General features: G+C 47.1%; 1 protein-coding gene across 1 annotated transcript in view; it reads right to left on the bottom strand.

The window, feature by feature from the left end:
• Positions 1-1,026: 1,026 nt before the first annotated feature.
• ILDR2 (immunoglobulin like domain containing receptor 2) overlaps positions 1,027-24,712 on the bottom strand; it is a gene marked incomplete at both ends in the record, with an annotated part of 35,535 nt that continues 11,849 nt past the window's right edge. The window contains 7 exons of the mRNA XM_081996450.1: positions 1,027-1,062; positions 1,913-2,603; positions 3,502-3,712; positions 5,514-5,630; positions 10,741-10,917; positions 11,669-11,815; positions 16,262-16,318. Of these exons, the coding sequence (XP_081852576.1) occupies positions 1,027-1,062; positions 1,913-2,603; positions 3,502-3,712; positions 5,514-5,630; positions 10,741-10,917; positions 11,669-11,815; positions 16,262-16,318 (1,436 nt within the window). The remainder of the gene's footprint in view (positions 1,063-1,912; positions 2,604-3,501; positions 3,713-5,513; positions 5,631-10,740; positions 10,918-11,668; positions 11,816-16,261; positions 16,319-24,712) is intronic.

The raw sequence follows: 24,712 nt of genomic DNA, 5'->3' as shown, positions 1-24,712 counted from the left end.
AACAATGACCAGAAAGGAGTAATACCAGTAGCACATGGATGAATGACGATCTGCAGCTGCCCTCTCACTGAGACTTTCCCCGTTTTGCCGCTTTAAAACAAAAGGGCCACTCACTGGGCAGAAGTGTCTGGTGGTGCTGGAAGCAGAGCGCCGGCAAGGCTAGAACACTGCTTATCATATGGTGGAGTAGATATTCTATCTTTAAGTTCTACAGGGTCACAGCTCAGCTGCAACAAAATGCAACTGTATCAAAACAAATCACAGCTGGGGATGGGGGAAAAAATACATCATGCTCTCATCACAATAAAAGCTACTTGGATCCACTTTCAAAACAATACATCAATCTCACCTGCAACTCTCATCACACAATGAACAGAACTAAATATATTGAACAAACCAGCCCATAATTGTGTCTCTCTCTCTCTCTGTTCAGCCCTTGCCAAAGTAACACCTCATCAGTCCTTTTCTACAGTGTCTGAAAGGATGGAGATTTTCTTTCACAATTTAGGGCCCGATCAGCTGGAGGCAGTCTGCAGAACAAGGCCTCCTCCCACCATGGGGATGTTACAGAAAAGGTTCTCAGTTTAAGTATGGAGGCAGTATTTAATCCAAACAGAGAACTGAGGAGACAGAGAGAGCAAGAGGTATACACCCAGGCCTCTCGCTGCACATCAGACAGGGCAAGAGGCACGAAGGCAGCCTCGCTTGTAGTTCAGGGCTCCAGGGACAGTAGGGAGGTGGCTGCCTTCCAGCGAGGCTGGAGGGCACTGGAAAGCAGGGTGCCAAAGACAGCCCTGGCCTCATTCTCCTGGCAGACTCCCAGAGTCTCTGAGATTGAGTGCTGTTCATGGGAGTCTGTCTCTTACAGAGACCTCTGCTCCCCCGATGAAACGGTTGAAACAAAGATTCCATGGCTGGTGGCTGCGAAGATTCACTGAGGCCTGCCTTGCTTGTTGCTCTGCATCTTTTCCACTGCAGTCACCTCACGGTACCCAGCCCTTCAACATGACATGTCTACCGACAACTTCAAACCACAAGGGACATCCTTGTTGGGAAATCATTCTGAGAGGAAAGAAAGAAGAGAAATGTCAACAGGAAACCACCCACGGAATGGACAGAGACAGATGTAGCTTTGACAGAGACACAATCAAATGGCAACAAGCCTTGTCCGCTCGCACCCGTCCTCTCTCACACGTGCCACTTAAGCTCAGGCCTAACAACAGCCAAGCTGCTCTAGCACAAGGTCTCCCCCATGGAACAAACTTCAGCCAGCTCCCCTTCCCCAACAACCATACACTCACCAGTCCGCACTAGACTGTGGCAGGATGTTTCGCACTGGCTGGTATCCTGTGTGAGGAATGCCTTTGGCATGCATGGCCTGCACACACACCCATGGGCATGCACCCACAGAAGTCTGTCATCTCACCCCTTTCAGAAAGACCTGAGGTCTCTTACACCATGCTTTGCTACTAGCCCTGTCCCAGTCCAGAAGAACAGAACCTCTCAACGCTTCCTTAACAAGGATCAAGGCCAAAGTCCTGTAATTTCTGTAAGCCCTGGGTAAGCTCCCTTCCCTACCATGACCCTCCTAAACCCTGGATGAACTCCCACTTCCTTAGATCACCAGGCCACAGATGCCAAAAACATCCTTTACCTCCCCAGTCCCAGGCACAGCTGTCTCTGCCCTCCACCATGGGGTCCTGTGTAGGAGCTATTTCCCTTTCTGGCCTCCTACACCCACAGTGACTGCCCTCTTCCCACAGTCACTCCCCTTACCTGGGGTTCCCCCAACTCGGACTCCGGGCTCTACCCTCCCGGAGAGCCCCCCTGCCCCTAAACTCTGGTTAGTAACCCCTGCCTGGTGGCTCCCTGCTCAGCCTATTTGGACCAGGAACACCAAACATGGCCTCACTGTTTTCTTGGGGTCCTTTTTCCTCTTCTTGTCAGAGGCGTTGAGGTAGGCCTGCTCCCTGGCCCTATATGAAGGGCCTCGGCTCAGCTCCCTCTCACTGTAGGGGGGCAGGGTGTCCTCCCCTTCCTCCTGCTGAGGCGGTGGTGGTGGCTGCTGTGGCTGCTGCTGCGACTTCTCGGCTTTGTAGGTAGAGGGTGGTGACCAGGCATAGTATGTTCCCCCTCCTCTCTGGCTGGGCTGCGAGCTCAGCTTTGAGGGGGTTTCACTGTGGTCACCGCTCTCATCGTAGCTCCGGGATTTCCTCTCCAAGACGCTGCTGAGGTAGGAGTGATCGTATTTCTGGCTCCCTCCAGGCGTCCGGCTCACCAGCCTAGGCAGGTGCTTCTCCTCATGGGCCCGTCTCCGGGGTGGGCTGTATGACCAGCCCCGATCCAAGTCCGTCAGCGGCTCTCGATTCCCTCTGCTGCGCTTGGTGTAGTACTCCTCCATGGAGCTATCCTGGTGGGGCAGCCCTCCGCCGCGGCCACCATGCGACTCTGACCGCTCGAAACGCCGAGTTTCCTGGCTGTCTGCCCGCCGGGTCCGCTGGCTGTAGGACTCCGCAAAGGCTGCCAGCTCGTCCATAGAGACGGCTGGCACTCCCACAGAGAAACTCTTGCGGGACAACATCTCGGACTTGGACCTCTGCTGGCTGCAGGAGGGAAGAGGTAGCATTAGAGGGCAGGATTCAGCGATGCTCACCCCCCTGGCTGCTTCTGCAGACAAGGGAGGGGAACAGGGACTCCTGGGGCACGAATCATCTGACCCATCAGCACCCCTGACCTGTAGGAAGAGATGTATCACATCCCCGAAATCCCTGCTTCTCTCTGCTGACTGTAAAGGCAGCTTAGCTCGGCCTCTACATGTCTAACATTACCCAGGATTAACCCCGGAGTGCACCTCCTTTGTCCTCCAGTATGCAGGGCTGGACTTGCTTGGCCCTAAAGCTTGTAGGTGTATGTCCTGCTGGGAAAACCCAAGAACCTGGCTATAGAACTCATAGGAGTGCAATTCTGAAGCAGGTTTAAAGGGACTGAACTGACACAACAGCCCTCTACTGAGGGAAGGAAATCCCTGCCATGGCTTTTGGGAGACTGCCCTGCAGGTACGTGAGGGAAGGATGTGATGTGTCCCTTCCAGGCACCAGATTGCCAGGCCTGGAGTACAGCTCTTCCTGCACCAAAGCACCAGGGTGCGACTCCTAGTAAGGGCACCAGCACTGAGAAGTGCTGGAGGGATCAGGTACAAATCTCAAGAGAGCACTTTGGGAAGGGCGGCTTGGTCTCCTGTTTACCTTTACATCACACCTGGAATGGGGCTGGTACCTAGCTTTGCCCAGCTAAGTAGTCATCAGCAGACTTTAGGGAATCAGATTGATTCTGACCTCATCTAATGAAATCTCCAGTTTTCCTGTTTCTCTCTAACCCCTCTGTCCTGCTAAGGAGAACCAGAGCAGCAGGAAATGGAGAAGAGCTACCAGTCCATCCGCCCCTTCTCCTTTCTTTGCTACATTGCCAGATACAGCTGCCTCCCAACACAGCACTCCTCACCTGTGCCGGAAACTGTCCCGCTCATCTCTGTAATCGGACACAGCCTGTGATCTTGATGTGCTGCCCCCGCCAATCACTCCTGCCCAGTATTCGGCATCGCCATCCAGGTCCCCCGCAGGAGGCAGAGGTTTCCTTCGTGCCTGGCGGTAGGGCTGCCGGAAGTTCAAATCCTCCTCGTGCAAAGAGCTGAGTTCAGAGATAGTGTTGTTATCTGCAGGGGAGGTTGCAGAAAAGAAATGAGACAGGCATCACCTGATAGCATGCATGAGCAGGGAGAAGAGGACACAAAGGCTGTGGTGAGCCCAGCTGCAGCTTTTTCAGAAAGAAGCTGAGCTGCTCTCTGTTAGAAAAAAAACAAAATGGAATCCAAGGCCCTTCTCCAAACCCTTGACTGATCCTGCCCAAGACTCCTGGGGCTCAATTTGGACATAGAGCTGCTGTCAGAGCTACGAGTCTTCTGAACTGGTAGCTGGCAACCAGGTGCAATACTCTGAGGGTACCACAAATGGCATCAGATGCCTGTGTTCAGACAACTGAGTTCAGCCTTCGTGCAGAAATGCCCCCTCAGCCATGCTTCAGTAACACGTGAGCTCCCTGCCCTCCTGAGGTGGGCACTGCACTTGGGGGTGGAACACCATCACACCAGTTGTGCTACCTCCTCCTTCCCTGGTGTGAGACAGGCTGGCTCTGGATTTGGCCTGACTTGCCCAGCTAAAACAAAAACAACCCCCTCAAAAAAAGATGAAGAAAAAAGTAGAGACTGTCTGAATCACTGTCAGTCTCTACCCCGTCAAGCACATTGACATCTGGAGGCCTGACATACCAATCTGGAGAGGTCTTTTTATAGTAAATCTTGTGGGTGGAGAAGAAAGTGTGCTCAGCAATGACTGTTTTAGAAGTACATACAGTTTGTTAGTTACGCCTAATCAGTACAGAGCTTTCATGTAGTGTCATTCCCTAAAGCCCTTACCTTCATTGATTTGCAGGGTCTCACGCGCCTGTTTCAAATGAGCCTCTACCAGTGCCTAACATGGGTTAGCTCTGCGTGAGTCGGATGCTACCCGGAGGAACTGAGACCCCAGCCTGCTGCTGTCCTCTGCACAGAACAGCCAGAGGACATAAAGCAGCACTGCAAGCCCTCTTCATGCACACCCCTTGTCCCCCCACTGCACCTCTGTCTCCTAACATGGAAAGGTCCTCACTTGGGTTTGTATCCTGACACATATTAAGTGCAGCCTCAGCCTTTATTTAGGGAAATACAGCTTGTAAGAGGCTATCGGAAGACAGTGAGGAGTTCCACACAGCTCAGTTCTGAGTTTGCATCATGTCCCAACTCACCACCTCCCTCCCCTTCGTTTGCTGTTGTCTGACTGCCAAGCTGTCCATACTGATGTGCGTAACACCTCTGATCTTATGTTGACCAGCACCACAAAACCTGACAATCCCCTGGTTTCTTGAATCTTTCTTATAGTCCCTGCTCCTTCCTCAGGGCAACAGTCACTCCAAACTACCCTTCTGCATCCTTCGAACCACACCGTGGTCATTGCAGCCCACAAAACATGCTTTCAACAAAATCATCCCTCTCCTATTTTTCCATGCTGGGGATTTACAGGCAGCACACTGTAAGACACATAGAAATTGTGAGGACAGTATCCCAGCTATTATCACACCACAGGCTGTAGAAGGCATGAGCACGGACTTGGCTTTTCAGATGCTGATGATCCAAAAGTTTAATTATCCGAGTGGACAATTTTCATGAGCATTTGAATCTCCCACACTTTGTTTGTTCTAATTAAGGATGATTAGGTAAGCAGCAGATCTTTAAAATCAGAATATACCTGTAGATGCCTAAAATCTAGACTTTATCTGCACCAAATACCATATCCTGGACATCATATCCTAGAGGCTGGTTCTGAGGCAAAGCCAGTGAACTTTTTAACTACGAATTTGCAGTCTTTTTCAGGCCAGTGGGAGAGCGGGGGGAAGAAAATCAAATCATGCTTGCTCCTCACATCGTTCTCGCATCCTCCTAGCTGGGTCAAACTGAGCCAGTTCTTTCTCGACATAGTACAGCACCTTCATGGAGTCCCTTTCCTTGTCAGTCTGGATCCTGTACCCTTTGCGCACTGCTGGGGAGAAAAGAAAAGCATCAGAGGAAAACACATTTAAATCCAAGAAGGCTTGCAGACAATATTGCCGCTGTAGTTGAGTTCACGTCTGCAGGCAGGTAGGCTGTGTCTTCCAAAACAGAGTGAGTCAATCCTTGCTTTAGAAGAAATTTGTCTATAACGTGGGATGCGAAGTTGTGAGCAGCTGCATCACTTATGAAGTTTGCAGTAACAGCAAAAATGGTTTGGAAATGCCCAATCTGTACAACCAAATGCATCAAGTGGTGTCATCGCCACAGAGTGATTCCACCTCCCACAGAGGATGGCAGAGAGAAAAGCAGCACTCATTTCCCCTTCCTCAGCACTACAGAAAGAATTCGTCATGGTATGGGAGAAGCAGTCCCAAAAGATCAGGCTTACTCTACGCAGCATGAGCCGTAAGCTCCCAGTCTGCAGAGGAAGCAGGTGGCTGAGCATTTGGGAGCTGTCACTCTACAGGACCACTTCACCCTCCCATCCCTATGAATTCTGCTCACACAGGTTGAAAAGCATGTGCTATGAGAAGCTCCAGAGAATACAGAAGGAAACACAGAAAGTCCCACAAAGCACATCACATTGCTTTGAGACTTACACCGAATCCAATGATGGGGCCAATCAGGTCACTGGGTAACTCCGAAACTGCCTGCTCTGGCATTCTTTACATGCTTTATTTTACAGAAAAGGTATGTCTTATACATCAAGTGCTTGACTCCTAGCGTTACTCCATTTGCAGGGGAAGTCTGGACAGTTTTTTTGGCTTTTCCACATTCCTGCATGCACAAAAGAAGCCCCTACACACCTGGAGCCATAGCAGCTCTACCTCTGGCAGGCTGGCGCCATGCACACTTTACCTGCTAACCCTACAAAGAGCCTGACTACCTCAAGGCAGGTCTATAGTCAGCAAGCAGAGAACTCCACCTACCAGGACTCTGAAGAAAATAAGGCTTTTATAGCAGATTATTTAAGAAAGGTCTCAGCCTGAGGCTATTTCAAGACTGACAGAAACACAGGTTTAAGTACAAAAAAGGACTACAACCCTCAAATCCAGCCTCAAAGAACCGTTGGGAGGACAATTCACTTAGCACTACAAAATGGTGCCTGTCTGCCTTGCATGAGGGTAATCTGTTCCCTTGTGTGAATACTGCAGTGTTGCATGAGCACTCCTCTTGTAGCATGATTTAAATACTTGGACGGTGGTTTTGAGCCAACCTGTTCTTTCTGTTTTATCCCACACCCCAATACATCAAACTACAAATATATGCGTTTGGTAGTACGTTGCATAGGATGCACCGTGTGGGCTGAACAAGGACTTGGCAGAGGTATTCTTAGGCACCTTCTGTCCTAAACTGCTGTGCATGTGTCTGTGCACTATTAAATAACCATGATCTGCTTCAGAAACGGCTGTGCCATAGAAATGGGTAGAATGATTCCTGTAATAATGCCACAAATTGCTTCAGGAGGAAAGTGCTTTACTGTGGGTTTTGACTGTGCACATGTAAGGTAAGTAACTACATTCTGAAATACTACTTTCCGTACCTGTACTTGGGGAAAGGTATTAGATGTTAAAACATAGTATGGGTCTATCAGGGTCTGCTTTCAACATGTTTCCAGACAGCTCAGCTGAAAGCAGTCTGGAATTTTGCTGTGGTTTATTATCCCCACGAATGTGTGCACGATGACTGCAAATGCATATAGTGATTTACAGAACAGAAGGAACCCTGCTTCTGCCTTCCAAAGCAGAAGACCAACACACCTCCATGAGTGAGACTGCTGCTATAAAGAGGGGCCAGACTGACTGGCCTCAGAAGCAATGACTCCTCCTACGCTGCATGAGCAACAGCAAGGCGTTGTTCTCCACCACTTCATCATGACTGACCTGTCTGGTACCTTGCCAGGAAAAAGGCCCCTTGCTATTCTTTCTTCTGATGCATCTACTAGGAGCAAAACTAAGCTACGATCTCATTTATACACAGGCCAGCAAACGACCAGCTGGAAATGACTCTGACCTACCAATAACCTTTGGGGAACCTCAACAGGCAGCTTCCAGACTCTGCCTCCACAGAGCCACTACTCATGCTGAAGCTGTGCCAAGTATCTATTTGGGCAACATCTATAGTTCCTGGAACTGATGGAGAATTAGCTAGGCTTCATGCTCAACTTGCTATTGCAGCTGTGTATCAAAAGGAAAATTAATTTCTCAGTTAATTCTATAAGCATCTAGAAATTAACTTTGGAATTAAATCTGCAAAGATGATGTGAAGAGCTCATAAAAAGTATTTTCCATTATAGATAAAGCATATTTTGTCTCAACGTTTATTTGTTAAATACTTCTTGCAATGATACCGAATGTTCAACTTATTAAATCTTTATTATTCCTTCGTGTGAGAACCAAAAATATTATTGCTTCCTCCTCACACCCTTCTTCAGCTGTAAATTGCCATAACCCTTTAATCAGGTCTGAATATTTTTAGGCCCATCTTAATTATAAGGGAATGAAGATGCAGAGATGTTAACCACTTGTCCAGAACCATTCAATGAAGTCAAAGGGAATGGAACATTCTTCCCTGTTAGACCATATTTTCTCCTGAACAGGTCATAAATTTCTAATGTTTAATTTGTGTTTAACTATGGACACTTTTTTATTCTTCCGTGAGTAGAACAAAGTCAGCCAAAACTGTAAGCTGTTTCCCTCCCCAGAAAGGACAGCACTATTGTTTTTTTCAGACAAGTGTGGTTAGGAAGTAAATGATTTCTCACCCATATACATTTTCCATATTAAAGGTCTGGAGTCCAGCTCTTGGATCAACAGCTTCCCTGTGTACATGGTTTAAGGAATCTATGCAAGAGTCTCCAGGTAACCACTGCCTTTAAAATAGATAGAGCACACGTCCTAACTTATGTGTTGCTCACACTCTCCTAAGAGCTGAAAATTTATTTTTTCCCCTGTTCAGCCTTAAGTTTAGGATGGAGTTTCTAGGCTTCACTGGAGCTTTGTCACATGGATTTATGTAACCCTAGACAAATTTTCTAAATATCCTCATGCCTGAGTTTGCTCACTAGATCACCTCACAGGGGTCATTTATAAGCACAGAAACTATGTGGGGCAAAGGCTGTCCTTTTTAGCCTGGCAGCCAGGATTACAGAATCCTCCAGTCTCTGTCCCCCAGCACTTCTGATTCCTTTTTTTTTAAAATAAACTTGACAGAAATGTTGAAGTCTCAAAGATACGAGGTTTCAGATCAGACCTATACTGGCTGCATGGAGGACACAGAGACCATAATTAGTGCTCCTTCTGAGAAAAGGCCTTTATTTTAAACGCAACCATTACCTGCTTTTTTGTTCAGCTTGCTGCCTGGCCAACCAGCAAATAAGTAGCTTGGAACAGCCACATGTTTTCTCTTCTACAGCCTGTAATTAGGGGATATTCTGGCATTGCAGAGGTCCTTAAGAGGAACAGGGTGCAGGGTATCACCCTTCCTCAACTCCACAGTTCAAGGAACACCTTTTTTGTGCAGCTCCCTGCACAATGGGTGCATGACCCACACTAAGCGTTTGTCCATATTATTGCAAAAGACATGAATTAAAATAAAACAAGCTTAAGAACCTCTGTTGTCTTGCCACAAGAGTTAAAACTCTGCAATAATGGTTTTATTTGCAACACGTAGTATTTCCTGTCAAGTCCTGAGTTGAGGGATTAAGTCCAGCTAGCTCATGTGGATTATATAATAAATGCATCTTTCTGTGTAATGAACATGGGATGCTAAGAGCCATTGCATTTGCTTACCAAACACATCCACAGTTTTCATTCTGCTCTGCTAGTAACATACAGCAGAGATGAGACTGGGGCTGTGATCTGACTCTTAAAAAAATCCCTGGAGTTTCCATGGCCAACACCATGCTCTACATGCAGTGACATTTTTCAGAGGGGAAAAAAATTAAGCACTGGGCTGTCATCCATCATTTTTTGAAAAAAGGTTTTTGAATTGGCTACATTCCGCTTTGGATCAGTGATTGATTTATTTCCTATTTCAAAATGCTCCATTCCAGAGCTCTGGTTTGATTGCAGTGCGGGGGGAAAGAAAGTATAACTGTTGAAGGAAAATTAATTCCAGAAAGGTTAATATCCTGACTAGGGCAGCAGAAGGATGTGTAGAGTTGTTCTGAAAGCTTAATTATTTGATTATGCTCCTTGATCTTGACTTTTCAGAACTGTCTTATCAACACATTCTCATGAGCAGATTTAACAATTGATAAGTAGCGTGGTGCTTTGAAATCAGACATGTGGCTGGATCAATGGCAAACATACTGCATCGGTATGGTGACTTGGCATCAGTGGGAGTCCCTTCTGCTGCAGCATGTTTGAATTTAGACAGCCACTCTGATCCTAGCTAAATAGCTACCCTCTTCTTCCTTGATGGCAGCTTCCTTTGCAGCAGGAGAAGTGACCCTCACCAAGACAGTCATCATACTGATACTCTATGTCTGACATTGATCCACAACTCCTTTCTAGTTAGAAGTCTTTTATCACTCACGTATCACAAATGCAAAGGGTGAACAAAAAAAGCGACCTACTGACTTCTGTAAGGTAAGGGAGGGGTCCAGCCCCAAATGCTCTTGGGCAGAAATGCCTAGGGAGCGTAACCCTGTGCCCAAAATGCCATGGGGACAGTAAAACACACTGCAGCCAGTGGGCAAGCACTACCCTACACAGGGTAGGACGAACAGTTTACCAAGACAGAGCAGCTTGCAAGGCATCAGCTCTAAGGGGAAAAAGGCCACTGCCTCTGCTCTCCTGCAACCGTCTTTATCCTGTTCTCCCCTGCAAATAAAGGTTTGCAGCACTAATGAGAAGGGTCTAGGGCATGAACTTGGCCTCCCATTCCCTGCTGACCAAATTAGGCACCCACAAACTGTCAATGTGCCAATGGCACTAGAAAAATTGGACCATGTGGCTCTAAGGGATGCAAACATCACTGTCAAAATCAGGATTAAAATGCAGTTTCTCTGTGTTTCTTCTGTTCATACCATTCTATCACTGACAATCATTCCTCCCTTTCCGAGCCTGAACGTTGTGCCTGGCACTGCAAATTACCATTTTGGCTTCCTCCGCTGGAGTCACCTGGCGCTAACGGAGGGGGATGAGACTTATCCATCAGCACAGCAGGAGACGGGACACCAGCTACAGGAACACTGGGGATGTAGTATGGACCTGGCATGGAGGAGACTGCAGGAGGGTACCCAGCTTTTGCTGCCTTGCCTGCTACATACACTGAAAAAGAAAAAGAACAGCAGTCAGCATCACACCAGCCTCCCCCTGACCCACATGGCACGTGGCCGAAACCTGCACATCACCAACACTGGTGACAACCCAGCAGGAGACAACTGCACAAATGAAATTACAAGGACCAATCTGAATTTCTTTAAGCCTCAAAGGGCACTGACAGGAATTTAAAAAATCCCCATGGCAGGTCAGATGAGCACTGCAAGATGCCCAGCAACCGAAGGACATTCAGCATGTTACAGCCAGCATTACCGCTGCCATGATTTAGTGGCAGTTCAGCTTTAAAAACAACTGATGCCTCAAGTAGCAGGGATGAGGCTCATGAAACTCGACAGATGTGCCTCAGCCTGACCAGGAACCTTGCTGGGTTGCAAGGATTTTGCACTGTTGTAGAGGGCAGCTACTTTGCATTGCCAGAAAGAAACCTCCCAGGATGCTCTTAGCTCTGACCCACAAAATTCACTGACACAACAAACAACATTGGAAGGGGAACATGACACTTTGGAGAAGGAGGCACAGCTGCCAAGGTGGGGAGGGCTCGGAGAATTACGTTTGTAATTAACTTTGAGCACTCAACCATTGAGCAATAGGTCAGATGCTTTACCCCCTGAGAACTAGTTCTTCAGTCAAGCAAAGTGCTCAGGGCAAAGGAAGCAATATTAGCAGATTCTCCTCCTGTTCAGCCAGGGAGCAGAAGTGCATGAGAAGATTTGCATCAGGCTTGGACAGGGTCACTCACATGCCCGGGGACAGCAGCAGGACTCAGGACAGCAGGGGCAGCGGACGTAACAGCAGCAGCTGTGTGGGCAGCACTGGCACCAGCAGATCCCCACCAGGAGGAAGAACAGGAACGCCCCAAGGATCACCAGGCCCACAAAGACCCACTCTGAAAAACAAGGGAAGAAAGGGAGATACTTACAGGATTGCAATCACTGTGGAAGGGAACGTCAGCAACATCCTCCCACGGGAGAGCATAGGGGCAAAGCAGATAGGTGAATAATAGAAGTGGACTGACTCCCTGCAGGTCTAGGACTACATCCCCCTCTGTGTCGAAGCAGAAATGGCACATGACAGTGAGAAATGGGGCTATAGAAATGTCGCCCCTTATTGCGACGTCTCTGGCTGGCTGAGAGGCAAGCAGCACAGAGGTAGGAGCTCCGGTTCCCCAGCACAAAAACCCTTCACACCACAGCAGACCTGTATGAATGCCACAGGACATGCTCTATTAGCATTTGGATCTCATGAAAGATTCATTCTTCCTGGCCATGTTCATGCCCAGCTTGTGTGTTTGTTCCCTACCCACATTCTAGTTTTAATGGGACAAACGATGGTGAAAAGCAGGCTATAAATAGCCCAGTAAATGAGCCAGGCCTGCCCCTTCGCAACTAGGCCCACGCATGCAATTATTCTTTTGAATGTGCCGAACGAACATCCTATTCAGGCACTGCAGCCAGCCAGGAAACCTAACAACCACTTCCCTCCTCCCCGCCGAAGCCTCAGATGATGGCTGCCAGGCCCCGAAAAGGAGCAGCTGAAAAACACCCTACAAGTGAAAGCACAGAAGAGCTGGTCTACAAAAAACAGGATGGGGTTTGAATGGGAAGGGGAGCGGGAGCGAGAAAAGGTTTCTCAAACTTTGCTGCTGGGAGATCTGCAGCGGCAGCAGCCGTGGTGGGAGCTTCCAGCTCTGCACCTGGCCACCCTGCGCTTTGCAGGGGATTGCGTGCACAGAGCTGCGCCCACTGCCATGTGGGAGCTCCCTGGCTTAAGGTAATGGTCAGTGAACACATCGGGAGCAAGACATTTCAAGACTCTGAATGTAGAGGAGGCCTGGAGTTCGTTTTACATCAGAGAGATGCACCAACCTATCTAGAAGTCAGACTGCTGGTGGGGAAAGACTCCAGGTGTACCCAGGTGGTTATTCAACCACCTTGGAAAGATGGGAAGAAAGCAGAGAAAGAAGTGGTGGGGCTGCTTTGCAGTGGGGTAGGGTTTACCCCCCTACCCCAGAGAAAAAACAAGCAGTAGACCACTTGTTTCCAAACAGAAGTCCAGCGTTCACTAAGGGGTCTCCTGGTACATTTAAGATGAAAAGTATTGACACAAGGATTGCAATGTGAGTACAGAATCATGCTGGAAAAACAGTGCACCTCTCATCTGCATTGCTAAGCTGAGAAGTCAAGGAAAGATGTTCCACTTGGAATAATCAAAACAGAAGTTTTCACTAGTTCTGAATAAAACGCAAAAAGAAGTGTCATTTTTGATTCATCTACAGCATTCTGTTTGAACAAAAGTAAAATTCTTTGCTTTGTTAGAGTTTTCCTTAACTCTTTTCCAAACAATTCCTTTTAATGCCATTTTTAATCTAGAAGTTAAAGATTTCCTTTAAAAAATGTCAGTGAAAGATCTGGCATTTACAAATCAAAACACTTCATTTCAGAAGTGCCAAGTGAAATGTTTCCTATTTTTTGAATATTTTATTTCTTTTTCAGCTGAAACAGATGATTTTCACTTAAATTTGAAGATAATTTTGGTCCTTGTGGAATAATTTTTTTGGTGAAGTTACTATATGCTGAGAAAAATTCAGCTAATGAATATAGAAATGGCTGGAGGGAAGCATTTCATGAATGGAAAAGTAAGAGCTGAGAGGAGATTACTGATACAGTTCCTCAAGTGGTGGTTCTAGGATCTATCTTATTTAATATTTTCATGAATGACCTCGACACAGAAAATAGGAATGTGTTAATATATCTTGAGAGCAAGAGGTAGGGAACCATTGTCACTAAAGACGAAGACTGGGATATATTATAGAAAGGGCCAGCTGTCTTTGAGCCTACAATAAGAAACAAGAAATGCAGCAATATACTGAATTTCAAGGTATGCAGCAATACTTTCAATGTCACATGTTCAAATATTAAGAACAATTTCAGTTCTAAACAGGGCTTCCATTAGTAGAAAACAACTGAAAAACAAGAGAAATGATCCAGTATATTATTCCATCATAGGAGAACTGTAACCACTTACGCAATACAGCACAAAAATGGCAAATGTAATCCTATGCCCAATAGAGGGGGAATTTCCAGTAGTGTTAGGGAAATATTAATGCCATCATACAAGGTCTCCATGTAACTTCATCTGAAGTTACTGATGTTATACAGCTCTGGTCATCTTTGTACAAGAAAAGATGAGTTCAGGTTGGAGCTGACGCAAAGCAGGGAATTGAGGGGATGAAGGGACTCAATAGCCTGCCTTGCAGCAGGAGAGCTGAAGCTTGCTGTGTTAGCCTATGAAAAAGAAGGCTGAGAGCAGAAGTAGCTGCTGCCTGTAAATATGCTAGGAGGATGAATGCTAAGAGAAAAAGCAAGTATTATAGTTAAAGGTCTTACATATAATGAGCATAAACAGGCTATGCGTAACGTAGATGGAAGCTAGAAGCAGCACATCAAAGAAAGCGACCCAATGGAGAGAGAAAGGCCAAACCCAGACTACTCTTAAGCTTGCTAAGCTTACGGAAAGGAGGAAATTACATGGCGCTCAGGATAGCACGCAAGACAGCGAGCCAGGCTATCCTTTCCAGTCCTGTACTTCCTAATCCATGCCAATCTGAGCAGGAAAACAGCTTAGTGGCTTTTTCCTTTGTCATGTTCTCATCTTGTTCTCCACGACCATGACTGATACAGAGAAGGTGGTGAAATAGTATTGCATGACAGAAGTGGCCAGCCGCAGCTATGTAACGAAGCTCAGATGTCAGATCTCCAGAGCTACTAGTGAACAGTTCACAGTCACTCCATAAACGATAAAAGCCTGGCAGAAGAAAAAACCAAACAGCAAGTCCATTGTAACTGTATCTGTGGTCTCTAAAAATGTTCCAGGAGTACAAAAGGAGGTCAGGTTAGCATGTACATTGTACATTGCAAGATATGCAGCACCAGGAGTGGATGTTTGAAACCAGTGTCCCAGTCACAGGGACCTATCAATCAGGAAGGATTTTACTTCACAGGAAGTTAGACCATTTGCTTCTCTGAAGAGGTTAAGAAAACACCAGAAGAGCCTGCTGGCTCCTCCTTTATGCACAAAACTGGGATTCAACCAGTCCCAGATACAACTGTGTAACCCTGAGATTCAAATGACTACCACACTGAAATGCTATGTGTCCTCACTGTCTGGAAACTACTGTTCCATACTTGCAGAAGCATCTGCTTTTGTTTACTCAGGTAACAGGCAGCGCTAACATCTAAAATGTGGTTTTCTGCTGCCTTTTACACTTTCTCCTTGTTTATACCCATGCAGTGAGGGTACCAGAAAGCTACCTAGCCAACACACAAGAATTTTATAGACATTCAGTAAAATTGTAAATAGGGGGGAACAGTAAGTGTTAAGCAACAGAGAATCAACTTCTGTCTATGCTGAAAAGACCAATCCCTCTCCTGCCATACTGAACTTCCAGGGAGCTTTGTGTTACCCTGGAGGTAGGGAACAGTCTGCCTTCTCTCTGTTCACATCTCTAGGACAGACTTGAAAATAGCTTCGCACATTTATTTGGAGTTGCGTTTTTACACAAACGTGTGAAAGAAACACTCCTTGGGCACTGTCAGGGGATGATCAGATGACCTGAAGGGCTAAATGTTCTCACAGCTTTTCCCTTTCAAGGACAATCTGTTGCACAGTCTCTGTTTCCTCCGCAAGGAGTGCCAGAACTGGTGGCTCTCATTAGTTTGGCTAGCAAGAGATTTATCATGGGCACAGAGCTTTCATGTCTGGTCCAACCACCTTGTGTTACCTAGATAATGCCCTGGCCATGCAGCACAAGAGGGGCTGTGCCACTGATGGGTTGCTAACCAGTGCTCTATTTCTAGCACCTCCTGTGCTACCATCTGTGGCGATGGCTATAACGGTACCCACAGGATAGGGTCTGGGGAGCGGAAGTTACTACTGCACGAGAGCAGCTGACGTACAAAGCCATACGGGCACATGAGGCTGCCGAGGTCTTGCAGGCTGGAGCAGTGTTACCTTTGTGCTAGCAGGGGTAGAGCAGAGAGCTTGATATAAAACTTCCCCTCAACAGTGCTGGCATTTCTGCTCTCACACTGATCCTGGCATGACATCAACCATCTCTCTATGTTGGCTCCCAGCATGGCCATTCCACCCGCAGCATCAGCTCTCTCAGATCTCAACCCAACATACTTTCCCAGTAAGCAATAGGCTTTTCTCTTTTTATCACCAAATAAAACACACATAAAAGTGAAATGTACACCACATAAGGATGCTGCAGAAGGATAAACAGACAAGATGACAGAGGACTGGGTGATTGAAGGGTGAAATGACTGAATACCTGGCATAATCTCCACAGCAAAACTGGGCAAGAGATCAGCAAGCAGCCCTGTCCTGCCTAGAAAAGACAGAAGGAGGAGAACAAGGAGAGAGGTTACTGCAAGAAAAACACACTCCCCAGCCCCTGCCTTAGCCTCCAGTCCCCTTCCTCATCAGCCCACTTGCACTCTGTTAAGTGAATTCCTATCAGCCATAGATGTCATCCTGCTCGATGCCTGGTGTCTGCCTCTGCACTTCTGCCATTTCTGTGTCCTTGCACTTTACCTTTATCAGCAGAGCTGGCGGAAAAGAATCTGGAACAGAGCTGCTCCAATCCAGGCACAAAATGACAAGAAGACGGAGGTCCTCTTAGCATGGTTACATGGTAACATCTTTCTGGAGTTATGCTCTACACATGCAAAAAGCTCCTGGAAATGCACAACAGCCCTCAAACAGAAGGATTGTTTACTTCAAAAATGTACTGATGTAGTTTGGACAGATGTGAAAAATCTATAACCCAGGGCCCTTGACAAGTCAGCCACATGCATCCAACATCCATGGGTGTTGCTCTCCATGTGGGGCTCTGCAACTGCAGAGACAGCTCCCGAAAAGGAGTCTTGAAGCATGACTGTGAGTATGTGCTACTTATTTCAAAATGCAAAAGCAACTCGATAAGATTGTGTGATATAAGGCCAACTCTCAAGCGAAGCAAACCAACCAGGGAAGGATTCATGTAGAAATTTGTGGAATAATTTGTGGAATCATTTTGCAAAAGGAAAAAAAAAAAAGGCAAGTCAACTTCTAATTTATAACTGAATACAAGCAAAATCCAAGTCCACGAGCAGCTTGGTGCCTATTTGTTTTGGCACTGAATGTCTAAGATATTTCTAATACACAGCAAGCATCCTGTACAGTGTTCAGCTATAATTTACACACACCTGTACATCAGCAGAACAGCCCTACATGCAGCTGTGCTGCGTACTCTCATACAGCACCAGGGTCCTGTTAGGTTTTTTAGAGACATGCATAAGGCAGGAGACCTGCCCTCTGAAGAGAGACATACATTATGGATATAACAGAAGCTGCTACAGGTAAGCCAGTGCAAAAGTGGTAGAAAACTACCTTTAACCTCCCCACACGCCCTTCAGGTCCTGCACTAAGCAGCACTCAGACACAATGATGAACTGGATCCCAAGTTCCTTGGCCTCTAGTCTGTCCTTGAAGCATGTTATAAGCAAATTCCCACTGTCCATTTTTTCTCAGTGCTTCAGCAGAGATTCTGTAAAGATCAAAAATCCACAAGGATACCTGCTGGAGCCATAATAAACATACTCTAAATGCAGTCAGTGCTTTGCAACCAGTTGCAACTCATCAAAGCTGTCTAGTACTCACAGTAATGCCATCAAGACGAGGCCATCAAGACTGAAGCCTTAGTAAAAGATACTATGGTGATCCTTCAGATAATTGTTCCTCATTTACTATTTTGAAGAAGGACTCTTGCCATCAGTCTACTGCAGCATTTTCATGTACATATACAAAGCGTTGCAGTCCATTTTCTGGAAGGATCGAGTGTCCAAACTGCTCACAACTACCTTGTTATGGGAAAGTGCTCATGTACGCTTTCTGCTCACAAGATACAGGCATGTATACAACATATGTGTGGCTTAAGTCTTTGGTGCCACAAGTGGGCTCCAAACACATGCACTAAATGTATACCTTGTGTCACAGCATGCTAGATTTAAATTATGTTTCATGTGCATATTAAATATATTCCTTAACTTCCTAGCACACACAAAAAAATATGCAATTCTTTCATAGGCCTGCGTGTGTGTATGTAAACAATGTACACATAAACCACATGCACGCAGAACATATGATCAGACATGGGCATGCAGCTTGCCTCCCACATGTTACTGTCTGCACAAACTATGTGCAGCCCTAGCCTGAGCACAGATGCCAATGGACAAACAGCTGGAGGTATATAGCTAACTTAGAGCTGGGATTTGTGGTACCAGAGGTAAGGGAGTGACATCTATGAAGAACAGAAGCTACATCTCACGAGTCCAAATAAGCACCTGCTTTATTTTGAACCTAACCAAAGAGCCTTGATCCCTGCTAGTGCTGGGTCTTATGGTGCCTCCTGATCCCCAGGAGGAAGCTCATGTTCAAGGGGGAAGAAGCATTCCTCAAAAATAACAGTGCTTGAGAACTTGGTAAGTCGTTACAAAGACAACCAAAGTAGTTCCTCTGTGCTACCTACAAGCAGCCAGGTATTTCCCTGCTTGTGCAGCCTCACTTGGCTCTGAGTATCTGCTTGGGGGGTTTGCTCCCCTGCCCTGCCAGCGGGGCTCATGTAGCCCTGGGGCCCCAGAGCCAGCAGCGGGGATGCACAAAGCGCGGGAGGGCCCGTGGCAGCAGCGAACCCCACCATGGCTCAGACTGAATGCTGCCGCCTTGACTAGCCCCAGCTGATAGCCAGCAAGCCCAAAGCCCACCTCTGGACTGCCGTGCCCTCGGCAGCTTTCAATGCACCCCCTCCCCATTCTAGGCCAAATTAATTCACTGATAACCCTTCCCCACACTATGCTGCTTCCCCCTTAGCGGGTGAAGCCAGCAGGCTGGGGCTGCCCGCTACTATGGCTGCCCTGCCATAGTCCCTCACTGAAGGCGACTTAGGCTCCCCACCACTGTCCCTCACTGAAGGCGACTTTCCTCCTCCCGTTGCCACTTTCCTCCTCCCATTGCTGCTGCCACCAGCAACAAGTGGAGCAGGGACAGGGTGGCTCGGGGTGGGCAAGGGCCACCTGCCCACCCTGTGCAAGCCTGGCCTGGGCATGGTCATGCCCCAAAGCCAGGCAGCAGCCGGCAGAGGGGAGCCCAGGATGGCACCACCGTGGGTCGCACAGTGCCTGAAGCTGTGGCAGAGTTTCAGCGAGCAAGGCCTCCTTTCGGACCCATAGCTGGAAAGCCAGCCAGGAGGCAGCCACAGCACCCACGGCCAGTGCCCGCCCTCTGTGCCGAGGCTGCTCCTTCCATGGGCGTTAAGCTCACCTCACTTTTCTCGTGTTTTTTTTTTTTACAGGAAACTTTAAGTGGAGGGCTGAGACTAGATAGCAATTGGTGGGGAGAAAACAATTTAGTAAAACGTCCTGCCAAGAGACCATCTGGCCACACCACCTCTGCCCGCCTGAGAAAGAGGACCGCAGGCACCCCGAGACACGGCTGGGCATGGCTGCCAAGTCGCAGCTCTGTGCCCCCACCCACAAGGGCTACGCGTCCTCTGTGCAAGCTCTCACCACCGAGCCCCAGCAGACACCCCCGGGGGAAAGAGGGAACAGACGATGGCCCTGTTTACCAGGGTTGTCCCAGGCAGCTCCGTTGGAGCTCAGAGCTTGTCCTCATTCCAGCACAGATCTGGGACACACTCCCATCTCTATTCCCACCGCGCTGCTGCGGGGCTTTACCGGCCCGCAGCGGCCTCTCACCAGGCACCCCGCACACCCCAGGCCCCGGCTAGCCTCGAAGCGCAAGGGAGCCCCCGGGCTGCACCGGCGGAGGGCAGGAGGAGGAATGGGAGAGGAAAAGCTGAGGGGGCGCAGAGTGGCTCCAGAAGGTGCAGAGATACAGAAGAGGCGAGCGAGGACAGAAGTCAATACACAGGAGGCAGGTGGGTGGCAGAGCGAGAGAGCAAATAGCGGCAGATCAGGGAGGACCTGGAGTCAAGCAGACAATTAGCAGAGAGTCTGCAGAGAAAAGACACAAAAATAATTGGGGTAAGTGGTGCAGCTGAAAAGAAACGATGACATGAATAAAGCAGGCGCAGGTGCAGTCAGGAACATGGCAATTGAGTAAATAAGGGAACATGGTAAGTACTGGCAATTGCATAGATGTGATAAATATTGAGTAATATGGGAATAACTGTTGAATTGGCTTCCCTGTTGAGGGCTGCCTCCACAGCCCTACCTGCAAGCAGTGGGGCCACGGGAGGCAGCAGCTACAGGGGGAACTATTTCTTCCTCAGTGCTGGAAAAATTTGTCAACCTGTGCCACAGCAAGAGGCTCCTGGCATGGGACACTGCCCTGGAAAGTGTAGGAGAGGAAGTGTGGCCCTTGTAAATCAGATACTTTGCCAAGGAAGCTGCAGTGAGATTTATGGGCAGAGGATGGCTCTGCAATGAGTTCCTCCGTGCTCCCTCTGCTCGGAGTAAACTTTATCCTTTCTTCCCGTCTTTCTCTTCAATTGGAGGCAGAAACAGCAGCAGCCATTCTTGGTGATCAAAGTTTTAGCAGGCAACAAAGACCTCCAAGGAGGCTGTTGCCATGGCTACCTTAGTAACGGAGGTCTTTTACCAGCGTGTGGCTGTCGCTGGCAAATAAGGAGGAAAAGAGGGGTAAAAAACCTTGGCAACAAGTAGCACTTCTAAATGGTATGAAATAAATAACTAGGAGTAGGCTGGGCTAGGACGAGGGGGATTGGACCCAGATTACAAAGGCGGCAGCGCAGTGGTCTGCGACAGGGCAGCAGCACCTAGCAAGGACAGGATTAGCACTTTGGAGGTGGGAGGACACCAGCAGCCTTCCTGGCATCAACGCCTTTCCTGGATTTTTTAAGTGGAGGGCTCCCGTGCTGACCACCTCCCACACCTGCTGGCACTACCCGCCGTTGGTCACCAAGGCGCAGCTCAAGGTCAGAGAGCCCTCACCATGAGGCTGCTCGCAGACACCTCCCCAGCTGAGACCTGGCCCTCTCATCCCCAACACATGGCCAATAGCACTGACGCCTCTGCCAACTGCTGTGACCAAGTACTGGCTCAGACGCTACTGGCACCTTTTCAGCCAAAGAGCAAAATCCTAAAACCATCATCTCATAAGGGAAAATTTTGCCAACTTTTCCGTCCCCAAAACCACATCAACTTTTATAATACAGTCTCTCCTGGCACACAAGAGACTCCAAACCTGGCTATATTTATACCAGCTATTGAGTCACTTTGCTGAGTAAGAACTGTCTTATTAGCATTGCACTCCATACACACACCTCCCAGTAGAGATTTATCCTCTCTGAAAGCCAACACATGTCTTTATTAGCACACTAATTACTGTGCAACATGCTGTGTGTATATGTACCTACATTCTTTCCTACCTATGGGTGTTAGACTTGATAAATTTGGGGTTTAGCCTATATCGATATTGGCTGGCAATACAAACTACCAAAGATGTCAGTTTACCAATTTTAAGTGCTAGCTGACTTCAGAAATTAGCAAAAACCTCAAGTGCTAATTGTTCTTATTTAAAGTCTAACAACAGTAGAAGCTGAAACTTCTAAAAGATTGATTATAAAATAATATTTCACTAATATATAATTTATGTAGTATTAGCTGCCAAATTGGATGGGAAAAAAAACAGGCAACAGCTGTCTAGCAAAGCACATGGATCACTAACCAAAGCATCAAACCAACAACTGGGATTAGTGGATTGCTTTCCTGCCTCTTCCAGGAACTTGACACGTCCTTGGGAATGAAGCCACTGTTTTGTGAAGCTTGTCTAAGCTATGTAAAATCTCATCATGCAAACATTGCCGAGCTTGCACAGACCTACGCATCTCAGGGTAGCCAGCTGTGCCTAGATATACCTACAGCTACTGCTCTATAGCTGTACCAGCTTGGGAAGAGAGCAGTATAGCTGCTTTCAAAGGACCCTGCACCCGATTAGTAAATTCTGGCTCTTGGAAAGGCTTACTAGGTTATATGCAATCCCATGCAATTAAGCTAGACTGCTTCCCGATGTGAGCTGGGTCACATGAAGCTAGGATGGGGTATCCGCTGACACTGCCTTGTACTTCTTATTCGAAGGTTACTCCAGGCACCCTGCATCCACTGCACTGGTACACGTGCAGTTCTCGTCAACAAAGGCTGCAATGAATAACTTTACTGAAGCCCACTGACATTCTCATATAAAAAGCAGTGCACAGGGGCTACAAATAACAATTTGATTAATAGCGCTGTCTGTGTTTCAAGAAACAGGACACTCAGCTGCTAGCTACTAAGAAAGAAAGGTAGACTTTCTTAAATTTAGAATTCAGCCTTTTTGATTCAATCACATTAATTCTAAAAAATAAAAATGTGTAAAGTTGCAAATAGATTCATTAGCCCAGCTGTAATACCAGCAAAGGGTTCTACATTCCTCGTAAAACTCATAAATGCAGAGAGCATCACTTGACTCCTGTTTTGGAACTGCTAAGCTCCATAATAGTCTAGTCCTGCTGCAGCTGAAACAGAGTTCAGAGTTTCCAGCATGCTAGACCCCATTTGGAGATTCCAAAGGTCACCAAAATACCAATATTTAATAAAAGTGTAATGGTACTTTTTAATTTCAATTCTTTCCTTACTCTACAGGAGGTTCACTACCAGCCAATCTCCTGTGTTTCTGAGGCACAGAGGTTATTACCCCTCTTCCCTTGCCTGCATTGATTCTGTTAGAGAGGGTTAAAGCGCCTAACTAAGCAAAACCTACTGAATGGTCTTTTCAGCAAAGCACATAACCACATGCTTGACATCAGGTATGCTTTATAAGTCCCATCAGCTTTGCTGAGCGCAAATGGTTATAAATAAATGCTTATATGCTTTTCTGAAATAGGCCTGAAAAGCACACAGGATTCTCTGCTGCTACCTAGAGTTTTTCAGCCGCTTTGTCTGTCAACAGGATGCATCCAGATGACAAAACCCAACATGCATTCCCATCATGACCCAGGCTGACTGGCTACTTAAACTTCACTGGAAGTCTCTCTGATTGCTTTCCTAAGAAAAAAGGAATACTGTAATTTGCTCAGGTGTTGGATTTTCCTCCAAGTTGTGATGAAGTGGCTTTTGACCAATTTTTAATGGTGCAATTCACTGTATAAAAGCAGGATCCTCCACTTTTAGCTATGCAAATTTCCATTAATTTATTGATGCTATTAGCTATCTACTATTTTTGCCTCTCAGACCTTTCAAGGTCTCTACATGATATTAAACTGCCCTGTCCAGCAGTATCTTTCTCTAACCTAAACACACCTTTCAACTTGGCATTAATGTGAAACCATTAGAAGGGATATTTTCCCATTTCCTTTTCCATTCTGATTTTCCTGTCTTCACCCACTGATAACATGAGCGGGTAGAACCTCTGCTCTATTCAAAATTCTAATCTATGCTTAAATCATGCAGCAGCCCAAAAATAAGCAATGTAAATTATATTTGAAAGACCACTGTCAGCAGGGAGCAAACAGCAATGTGCTGTGGGAATCGTAGTGTCTCTCACAGACACAATTACCTCCACTGCTCCAGTTGCTCTAACAGGGAACCTGTGTTCCACCCAAAGAGCAGCAAATAGCAAAGCAGCAAACAAAATCATTTTACCACACATCCCCTAGGACTGTGGAATCACTCCGATCTACATCTGTACTCACTACCTCCGTCCAAGCAGTGGGATGGAATAAAAAATGTCCCAGAAGATGCCAGAATATTAAGAAACTGTATTTTCACCAGTGGCTGCTTCCTCCTTTAGCCATCAATGGGGAGAGGTAAAGGAAAAGGAAGAAAAAATACCAGCTAAGGCAGAAGGAGAGGAAGGAAGGAGAGGAAGGAAAACGGGTAGGTAACCTGGAGTTGCTCTGAAAGCTGGAATGTTGCCTCCGTACACACTACCCAGGAAAAGAAATACACACAAGCTGCGCCAAACAGCGTGAGGCAGAACAAAGTATGCCCACGACAAGTATGCTTTCATGCTGCTGCCAAACTTAGCAGAGTGCTGCACAAAGTACAAGGTCAGACCCACAGGCTGTAGTGAACAGAAAAGCTGATGCGGTCGAGGTAACACAGCCTAAGCTACATGTTTCCTCCCAAGATAACCACAGCAAACTGGGGCCAGGGACATCATCTGGCCATCTTCAGAAGAGGAGATTTCTTTGTTTCCCCCCCCCACATAATCTTCTGTACTCACTGAAAAACAGATTCTTCCTGTTACCATGGCACTGTTTCATCACTGGTGTCTGAGCACAGTTGTAGACACACATAAGAGGAAGACACCAATTCCTGAACAGGAAGGTGAAAAAGGGACAAAATTCAGCAGCCTGTCACCACGCAACCACAGACAGCTCCTCTGGAGAGGTTATGTAACAGCTACCACTGCTACCTGGCAGAGATAACCTCACCTGAACTAACACAGGTCAGTTTTGGGCCTGTTATTGATTAGCATATGATACACAGTCACTCTCTGGATTTAGACAGGGGTATGACACTGTTTTCCAGAGGGACTCATTCTCCAATTGTCCATTGCTTGACTGACATCTGCAGGAGTGAGGGGAGGTGACGGCACTGTTAGAGTCACTAACCCATTCAATCTGGTCTACTTTGTGATGACAACTACAGCTCCAAATATAAATGCCAATTAAACTCTGACCTTAGCCATGAGAGCAAAGGCACTTGACAGACATGTTCTA

Source organism: Phaethon aethereus (genome assembly GCF_964289735.1).
Source record: "Phaethon aethereus genome assembly, chromosome: 1".
Lineage (NCBI taxonomy): Eukaryota > Metazoa > Chordata > Aves > Phaethontiformes > Phaethontidae > Phaethon > Phaethon aethereus.
Note: the sequence above shows the minus strand (reverse complement) of the source record. Positions and strands in the feature narration are given on the sequence as shown.